The sequence below is a fragment of the Brassica oleracea genome, chromosome C6 (assembly GCF_000695525.1).
Source record: "Brassica oleracea var. oleracea cultivar TO1000 chromosome C6, BOL, whole genome shotgun sequence".
In the NCBI taxonomy this organism is placed as follows: domain Eukaryota; kingdom Viridiplantae; phylum Streptophyta; class Magnoliopsida; order Brassicales; family Brassicaceae; genus Brassica; species Brassica oleracea.
In genome coordinates this window covers 19,531,023-19,541,523 of record NC_027753.1, presented here as the reverse complement: position 1 = coordinate 19,541,523, position 10,501 = coordinate 19,531,023, and the positions used below count along the sequence as shown (strand labels likewise).

The 10,501-nt window shown below is 28.7% G+C and overlaps 1 protein-coding gene across 1 annotated transcript; it reads right to left on the bottom strand.

Moving 5' to 3' along the window:
* Positions 1-910: 910 nt before the first annotated feature.
* Positions 911-10,177, bottom strand: LOC106297092 (potassium transporter 5). The gene is made up of 9 exons (XM_013733371.1): positions 10,031-10,177; positions 9,566-9,649; positions 9,251-9,473; positions 3,538-3,786; positions 3,406-3,444; positions 2,970-3,230; positions 2,828-2,880; positions 2,475-2,589; positions 911-2,348 (listed from the first exon to the last, which is right to left on the bottom strand). Exons 1-9 carry the CDS (start codon positions 10,103-10,105, stop codon positions 1,093-1,095), a joined length of 2,355 nt encoding a protein of 784 aa, XP_013588825.1. The 5' UTR covers positions 10,106-10,177; the 3' UTR covers positions 911-1,092.
* Positions 10,178-10,501: the final 324 nt, after the last annotated feature.

Genomic DNA, 10,501 nt, shown 5'->3' with positions numbered 1-10,501 from the left:
TGAGTGACGGACGCCGGGGATGCCGATTTGAGGAGCTGGAGTGGCAAAAAGAGACATTTTCTAGAAGCTGGTTAAAGCTAAGAGGAATCAATGAGTTTTGTGGAGATGCAAATTGGCTTCATCAAAGATGAGAATCATATATATAGGGTTTCGAAAAGGACTACAAATCAGGAACATTTATGATCAAGCGATTTAAGATGGGGAGATGAAGAGTTCACCGGTGAAAAAATAGATTACGAACAGACACACGCCGCAACTCTGTAACTCCGACTTGTCTAAGACAATGATGAAAAGAACACTAACTTATGTTAAACAAAGAAAGTTTACAATATGGGAAAACTATAATTGTTTTTTTTTTCATATAACGTGATGAATCTCATTTAAAAATGAAACTCATAATACACTTGTAGGCCCGGCCCACAGAAAAAACCGAAGAAGCAAGAATTTTCGACCTTCATAAATATATATTAGTTTCGGCCATCAACGTACAAAATATCATTTAGTTTAGTGGTATAAATGATGGTGTTTATATCTCAATAACCCGGGTCCGAACCATGTGCTTGACACTTTTTTTACTCTTTTTAAAAATGGGGTACACAAAACGCTGACGTGGCGCGCTGAGGAGAGAACAAAAACTCAATCATTGTAATATAGATTCCTTTACAGCTTTGTTTAGGAATGAATGAAATGAATATATTTCATTTTAAATTAGTTCCATTCATTTTATTTATTCATCTTTATTCCAATAATTTTATTTCAAAGTTACAATTTACATTCAAAGTAATCCTTTTAATTCTTTTTTTTTACATTTTAGTAAAGCTCTATGACCTATCTAGTTTTATTAATCTCATTTTAATCTAGGTAAGGTCTTGTAAAGCTCAAATCTACTTGTGACATGATTTCTTACAATAAATACAGTCACATTCACAAACCAAAGGATTCACCATACACATACCATAATTAAAAGAAAAATAAAACAAACCAAGGTCGCTGAAACATGGTTACATGGAGAATTTAAGTCACACTGAACTTAAACCACACGTATAAATCACACAGACAAACACATAAAGAAAATAGACGAGTTAGCGAATCTTACAGCTCATAAGTCATGCCAACCTTAAGAAGCTTTGACCTTGGAATCGCAAGTGCTTTGTCTCCTTCTCGGCAATTTTTCTTCAAGAAATTGTAAGCGTGGTTCACTATAAACTTCTTAAACAGAGAAGAATCCTTATCCGCCGTAATTTCAGTCTCTCCCATTAGATAAACCATTCCTTTCTCTCTAGCTTTCTCCACCAAATCCTTCTGATTCTCCACGGATTGCACTTGCACGACCCTTCCCGACCTAATCTTGTCTGAGGAAGATGAATGCACGGACCCGATCCGCCCGGAGGAAGGGACTGAGTTAGACAAAGGCACAAGTGTAGTCTGAACATTTGTTTCCTCCTCTTTCTCCGCCTCTTCCACTTCTCCTCCGGAAATGAAGTACTCGTGATGGATGAACTCCTTTAAGTAATGAACAAACTGACGCTCGAACTCATCTGGCTCTTCGATGTCTTCCTTGTAACCATACCTCACAACACATCGAAACATCCCGAAATCCTTGGGCTCCACGTAACGGAAAAAGAATCGTTCTGATGGTGTCACACGGCTCACGGGAAGTGACTTGATGGATATCAAGACGAAAACCGTATGGACCGAAGAAAGATTTGAGATATAGTGAGAGTACAACGGAGTTATGCCGTGAACAAGCTCCGTGTAGAATAGAGCAATGCCCGGAACACGGTTTATGTCAGGACTCGTAGCCATTTGTATAGCGGTTTCACCAGAAATCTTCTCCCTAAGTTCGTACCGGTACTTGAGGACGTGAACGTATTGCCAAATCGCCATTACTGCCATCAAAACCACCGTTATTGCAAGCGGTAGATAACCACCGCTCGTGAACTTGTACATAACCGAAGAAAGGTATAACATCTCTATGGAGCCAAAGATGATCAAGAACATAGTGATCCACACTATATTGGTCTTCCAAATAACAAGCATTATGAGAGTCACCATGAAGGTCGTGATGACCATGACGGTTACCACAGCGATTCCATAAGCGTGTCCTATCTTCTCGGTGGTCCTGAAGGCGAGAGTAACAGCCACACATGCGAGCATGAGGAAGTAGTTGATCTCGGGGATGTATACTTGTCCCTCGTACTTAGCCGACGTGTGAACCACTTTAACTCGAGGGAAACAACCCATACGTAGAGACTGCGAGATGACTGAGAAGGCACCGGATATCATAGCTTGGCTTGCTATAATCGATGCTGCCACCGCCACCACAAATGTTGGCCAGTAAAACGGATCTGTTAAGTTTCATCCAGTGTTATGTTGTTAGATATCTGATTAAAACTGAGTAGGAATCATCCACTAAGAACACTGTTTGTATGCACTTTCAATTTGAGGATTTATATAGTTTGAGATAAACAAACCTGGGATAGAGTCATAGAAAGTATTTGAAACGTTCGAAGTATTTTTGGTCAGGTAGGCAGCCTGCCCACAATATATTGTTAACAGCGCTGGATATGCGATACATGAGAAACTAATCTGCAACATTTTTTTGGAAAAAACAATAGGTCAGTAAATTAAACACCAAAAATATGTGTGATGAGTTTTCAAATCAGTTTTTTTTTTTTTTTCAAATCAGTTTGCAATGAGTGAATTGGTCTAATTTATCTTATGTAATTTTCAGTTCCAGTGTGATATATATATATGTGTAAAATGTTTATGTTTAAGATATCCTCTTTACTTAATTATATAGCTAGGGTCTGGATATAAAAATCACCTGTACGGCTCGAACACTGAAATGACCTAGGTCAGCAAACATGGCCTCCGTCCCTAATTCAACAAATTATATTCAATCATTAGAAATAATATTTGATATTTGGATTATATAATACATATAAATTCATTTTATGGATTCTCACCAGTGATGCAGAGGAAGACACCTCCGAGGGAAATCCAACCCTCTCTACCGTTTCTTGTAAAGTAGTGAATAATATAGAGTGGATTAAGTGCTTTTAGGACGGTAAAGCCATGCGTGAACAGATTAGCGAGACCAATTCCGGTCAGAAATGTGAACCATAGAAGGATGATCGGGGCAAACGAGAATCCAACTTTATCCGTTCCAAACCGCTGAAATGCGAATAGCAGAATTAAGATTGCAACTGAAACACCAACGACCGTGTCTGCACATTACCATCATCAAATTCCATTAGATCACATTTATATAGGTTAAATTGTTACATTTGAATATTGTGAGGAATCATATACTTCCAAGTTCCAACTTAAAAAAAACAGCAGTTAATATTATTAACATATATCAATAAAAAAATAAGCTAGAAGATGGATGAGTGAGTTTACTTTGTCCGAGAGATTTGATTCCGCTTACTGCTGAAAGTACTGGATCAAGTAAAAAAGCATGAAATTTGTTAATTAATATAATTCTGGAGGATATTTTACCTCATGTTGGTCAATTGTTTTCTCAGTGCGTACCTGAGATTGAAGGAGTAAGAATACCATCACCAATGACCATGGAGGTGCCCATAATAGTGACAAGGAAGAGTGTGATCTTAGAGAATTTGAAATTCTCGAGCTTCTCTTTGATCTTATGGGCTCTTCTGTGCTGTGTGTTTGGAAGTTCAAGTGTATAGTTTGAGAGTTCTCTATCTTCTGGCTCTTGGTTTGGGATAAGTCCTGTTTTTGCATACCGACATATCAACGAGTACAGTGCAAATGTTCCTCCTGCGTTCACCAACTTTGTTATATGGGTTGCATATAGTTATTTAATAAATATTTATTAATAAATATATTATTAGTTTAAAGATAAAAAAAATTAAATAAAACATAATATTTATACTATTTTATGGATCTTTCAATTTCTTAATTTTTTAATTTTTATTGATTTAAAAAAATTATTTTTGGATAACAACACTAATATCTTGTAAATATGTTATTATCTTGAACAAATTTTTATTATATTAATTTATAAAAAATGATATAATTAAATAAACAAATATATAATTGTTAATATAAAGTGATGTTATTAAACCAAATTCTAGGAATTAGCATAACCAACAAAATCTCAAAATAAATCAAAAGCACGTGAATGTTAAACCAAACTCAGCTTTACATATTATATTAGTCAAAGTAAATAAGAATATTGATATATGTATAATTATATTGTGAAATATTTCATATAATAATTCAATAAACACTCAAGCAGACCAACTATGTTGACAAACAAAATATTAATATGTAATGCATATTTGAGGAAATTTTAATTTAAACAAAGTTATAATTCTTTAAAACTCTTGAAAAATTAAAAGTAAATAAAGTAAATTTTAAATTTTCATAAATATAAGGTACTTGTTCTAAAAAACAATATTTTGAAAATATTCCTTTTTGAAAGTTATTCTTACAACTGGATGATAACAATAAATATTTAGTAAAAATAAAAACAAAGAAATACTAAATCTTCAACTCCAATAAAAAATACAAGTTATTCTTGCAACTGAATGATAAGAATAAAAATGAAAATATCACGAAAATCACGTTAACAAAAAAATATAAATCAATTTTATTGTTATTGTTTATATATTTCTTTTTAGTATTTTAATACTAAAATAAATTTAATAATTTTTAAAAATATGCCATGACATATTATGTTTACAAACAAATATAAATTAATTTTTGTTATTTTTAATAAAACTATTTATAATATTTTAGTATAATGATAAATCTAATTATGATATGTGTATATATAATACTAAATATAAAAATAAATAAATAAGAAATAAAGATGTAGATAAACACAAAATAAATACATGGAATTATCATTTTCTTTTTTAAAAAACGTTTTCCATTTATTTTTGAGATATCTTTATAATATTAGTTTATAATCAGTTAAATAATGAATTTTATAATTTATTTATTAGATATTAAAATTTTAATTTGTCAAATTAAAATTAAAATTGTTTAATGACTAATCCTAAAATCATGGAGAACATAACAAATAAGCAAATTCACTTCTCAAATAATAGTATAAATATCATGTCTTACTATGTTAGAAAAAATAATATATACACAAAACAAAGTAAAATACATTATCTAAAGAATTGCGAATTCTAAATAGTATTAATATTTGGTTATAATTGAAAATTTTTTAGTATTACCATATCATTTAGAAATAACCAAAAAAAAACTATATAAAAAAGTCAACGTGGTACTTGTACGACTCTAGACGCGCTTTACTTTTTTTTTTTTTTTTTTTTGTTAACCGTGGAGATCCGGCGACCGAGGTCAACCGACTAATCCCACCCCAGGAATTAGCAGGGAGGGCCCGGGTGGCCACACGGGATTTCAAAACCGGGTCCGTATTGGCGGAGAAACTGCCTCAAGACCACTAGCCCACCACTCCGTGGTTAACGCGCTTTACTTGGGAACAAAAAATAGTTTAGTCATTGGATCCTGCGAATCGCGTCACTTCGTATTATTCAATTTTACAACGTGCGACATCGTACAATTATTAGAACACATACAAATCTTTTGATCTAGGGGACGTACATCACACTAAAAAGTCAATGGTAATATTGATTTTATTTTTTGGAATATTAGAAATATAGACCAAACATTTAGCTGGATGTATTCAATTTAAAATTTGAGCTGATTTGATTTTTAATGAGGTTTGAGATGATTTAAGGAATTGTAGAGAATAAAATGAGTTTTGTTAAACTACTCTAGAATATCACATAAAATTATGGGATTTGAATTTAAATTTTTTTTAACTTAAAAAACTCCAACCAAACACTCTAAAATCTCCTGAAAACTTTAAAATTCTACAACTTAAAATATTTTCAATAACAGTGGATTTCAGAGTACTTTATAAAATGTCAAGTTCAAGAACACTGGATTTTAAATGAGTTTTTAAAATTCATGTTTCAATAACAGTGGATTTGTCATTTTAACACAAATCACCTAAAACTCTCAGTTGAATTCACCCCCTTGTATTTTTCTTTATAAGATAATACCAACTGAAATTGGTTCCTTTAATATAATATTTGCTGAAAACCCAACATAGCCATTCATTTATCATTTAAAATACAATTTAAAAACTTATTTATATATATATTAAATATTTAATTAAAATTAAACTAATTAAAATTAAACTAATTAAAATTAAACTAATTAAAATTAAACTAATTAAAATTAACCAAATTAAAATTAAAATATTTGTGTTGTCAAAAAAAAAAATTAAAATATTTGTATATATGGACATAAAAATATTTTCATATATTTTTAATTGTATTGAAAATCATAAAACCAATTCACAAGTGAATCGATTTGCATATTAAAAATTTATATTTTTGTTTTTCTATATTAAAAATTTAATTAAAATAAAACTAATCAAACGTGAATCGATTTGCATACATAGAAATTTTTTAAAAATATTTGCATATATGGAAATAAATAATTTTGTTTGTATAGAAAATTGTTTGTATATATCATATATAAAAAAAAATTGTATATATTTTCAAAATATTTGGTAACTGCACTTCCATGTTTTCAAAGATATTTGGTCATGATTATATGTTGATTACATATTCTACTCGGGGTAGAAATAAGTCATGTGGTTCAAAATCATATTCTACTAATCTTCAAATTTTGAATTGTTAATAGATTGCATAATCCTACAAATTTAAAGTTATAGACTAAAAATAGAAATTAAAAATAATTTTAACAAACTCTGAAATTTGTAGATTAGTTATTCAAATAAAAGTAGATTGTCTAACAAAATGTAGAGTTCAGTTTCTACTATGTCTTTTCTTAGAATATAAAATCTGCTATTCTTAGAACAAAATTTTAATTTTTTATTTAACAAGTTTTAGAACCTAAAAATACTACTACATTGATATGAGTATTTCTTCAATATATATTGTTCATAGTTTTCATAATTTTTTGGGTTTCTAAGCTATTTATTTCATTAATTTAATAAATAGAAAGAGCAATAAGAAAATGAGTAAAATTATTATCCGATAAGGATAAACATACTAAATTTTGGGTCATAAAAAATTTGGTCATTATTTCCAATTTCTATTTTATTTTTAGCTACATCTTATATATTAAAACAGAAGTCACAACCTTGATTCATGTGTGATTTTTTAAAAAATGTACCTAATAGACCTATTTATAGAAAATCATGTTATATTTAATATATAATCTTATCATTTAAATTTTGGGCCTATCAGAAATTTTTATTGGGCTATCAATAATTGGTTTTAAACAATAGATGATCCATTGAATTTATAGATAGTATAAATTAAATATATATAATTTAATGTTATCATACTATATTTCCATATGCTAAATATTTAAATATTTGTCTATGTTAACTTTTAAAATTTTAAAGATTTTTTTTCTAAATAACAAAAATCATATTATCTAACAATGATTAATCTTTACTACCTTAAACAATGAAAACAAATTTTAAACTATATAGTTTATTTTAAAAATTAAGCAAAAACTAAACGTTTAATTATTTACTCGATAATATAAATTTATGAAGCGAAAAATTTAATTTTTAAAAAACTTTCTAAATTTGTGAAATGTTACAATATCTTTGAATATGACAATAAAATTATATTTTACTAATCTTTATATATATATAGTTACGATTTTAATAATGAAATAATAATCCGAAAATATATATATAGAAGAAGATATAAATACAATGAAACTTTGAAAACAATCTATTCAATGAAAAAATATACAATAAACTTATTATGTTTTAAAAATTGATAGACACATATATATTATAATATATACCAATTTAGAATTGAAAACAAAATATTTATATAAAAATAAATGAAAACAAAAATCTGCGCGGTTGCGCGGATCGAGATCTAGTAATATATTATATGAAAACTATATCGAAGTTTTGATTATTGATTAAGTCTCTTCATAGATCCATCGAATCTTAATGTGGATCCAGTAAAAGCGCGACCATCGTCGGCTTAATTCCTTTCTAGGTTAAAATATACCACTACTTCTTTTTTCACGAATTTATAATATTACATAAATCATGTTTTCACTGGTTCTATCATGTAGCAATATGATAACTACATTTTACTCCATCGATCGATCATTAGTGAATTGACTCAATAACTTTAAGAGAATAAGTGAACCGCACGTTACAATGGCTTCTTTCTGACATTAAATTTATAAGATAAACATTAATCATACATATAAAGCATTCTTCCCAAAATTAAGTCAAATTTCTCTTTCCATTTCATAGTTAAGAATTTTTATATATGATTTTATCTTTGTTTAACAAATGATTTGATCATTCATACTGTATTTTAAATAAAAAAAATGTAAACATAAAAAGTATAATCTTAGTCGTCTGATTCATTTTTAAATTAGATAGAGAGCTATCTTGTCTTATTCTCTAAACATTATTTGAGAAGTAATTTACCGTGTGTTATCAACACAATAATTTTGAAAAAATGACATGACATACAAATAATAATGACATTACTTGAGTTAATTGTGACATAGACATTTACATTTAATGTTGATCTATATTTTTGGTAAGTTTTTTAAAATATAATAATAATTCATATATCATCATATAATAAATAATATAATTGTAGAAATAGAAATATAATATTCTTCTACATTTCTGAAATATTATTTAATTATATTTTATAATTATATTATTTTTATTACTAAAACAATTCTTTAAAATTTTATGCAGTTTTTAAAAATTGTAATTTTCTAATCTATCTCAATACCATTAGTTTTTTAAATATCTACAATTGTAGAAATATTATTTGTTTTATGTTTTGATAGTTATATACCTAACAAATTTGTTTCTTAATTTTATAAAATTTGATTTAATATATTTTAACCAAAAGAAATAAATAAATAAAAATTTCCAAAAAATATTTATTTTATCTTCACTTTAACATATAATTAAATAAATTTTAAAATTAAATATTGTGAGCAACTATTAAAATCTAAAAAGTAACAAAATTTTATTTTTAATATAATATAAATTTTAAATTTTTATTTCTGCACACATGAAAACATCTAGTATATATTAAAAACGATAGTAAAGTAAAAGAATTTTTTAGTATGTTAGAAGAAAAGGGTTAAAACGACAATAATTATAATGAAAATTAATCGTCTAGAAAAGAAGAAAAAGTACCTTCTCCGTTATCGTTAGCCTGAAGGACAATAAAAACATATTTGAGAAGTGCGACAAGGGTGAGAGTGTAGATGATGAGCGAGAGAACGCCGATGATATCATCTTTTTCATGGATACCTTCAGTGAAAGTACTTGCATACACATATAGCGGTGATGTCCCGATGTCTCCGTACACCACTCCTAGGCTCTGGAATGCCAAACTCATCGTCGTTCTCCAGCTCATCTAATTTCATTCAAAGTATGTATGTTTTTTACATATAAAGGTCATCCTATATATTCTCCATCGAACACGAAGAGTTATATTTAGATACATACCAATGAAGGATGACGAGTATTGGTTGGAGTTTTTCCGGCCTCTATGCTGAAGGAATCGGGCCGAAACAGTTTTCCCCATGATTTCTGATTAATAACCAAACAACAACAACAAACTGCTGTGAAATATGATTTTGATCAGTTACAAAAAAAAATGACTTTGATGACGCTATAGAAAAACAATAAAACAAGGTTGAGCGTTGATCAACAGTTTCTTGGTATGATAACTATTCTTTTTGTCATCATGAAATCAAAGATGTTCCTAATCGGCGCTTTTGATTTTTTAGCACCAAGAAAAATAAGGTATATACGATTTAGATTAGATACTGAATTTTTGTTTTTGGAAAAAAAAAGATACTGAAAAATTGATAGGCACTAAACGACCAACTTAACCTATGTAGAAGTAGTTATATAGAACCACAGAAAGAACAGAGATGATCTTATATTGTAAGCGAGATGAAATAATACCTTTTTCTCTTTCAACTTCTGCTCATGGTCATGGTTATTAATTTCATCATTTATTTGATGTTCCTCGCCATCCATTTTTTTTGTATTTGTTTGTAATACTGTAACTCTTGAGAGAGATGGCTAATTAGATGCTTTTAATCGGTTCTGTTTTAGTGGTCTTTATAGGCGTAATAGTATCTGACTTCTGATTAAACAAACACCCGAAATACTCATCCAGTGTAGGGAAGAATAGAGTTAAATTAATGTGGTAAGGACGCGTCTCAGACACGTATTACCGGCTGTTGAAAGTTGAAACTTCTGAACTATTTAAATATAAATTATATATTTTGATGCCAAATGTTATAGGAACTAAACTAAAGAGTCGGACTATTGTTGCAATAATTAATCGTTGGGTTAGGGGAACAAAATGCGTTTAAAGAGTTTTTGAGTGTTAAATTTATGTTATTTCATTGAAACATTTTGCGTCTTTAT

What these genes read in the sequence shown, in the direction of transcription:
- LOC106297092 (XM_013733371.1), bottom strand. Translation starts at nt 10,105, where the DNA reads ATGGATGGCGAGGAACATCAAATAAATGATGAAATTAATAACCATGAC. An exon ending in TGTCTTCCTCTGCATCACTG is followed by an intron (nt 2,881 to 2,969) that starts GTGAGAATCCAT and finishes TTGTTGAATTAG; the next exon opens with GGACGGAGGCCATGTTTGCT. An exon ending in TTTCTATGACTCTATCCCAG is followed by an intron (nt 2,349 to 2,474) that starts GTTTGTTTATCT and finishes GAAACTTAACAG; the next exon opens with ATCCGTTTTACTGGCCAACA.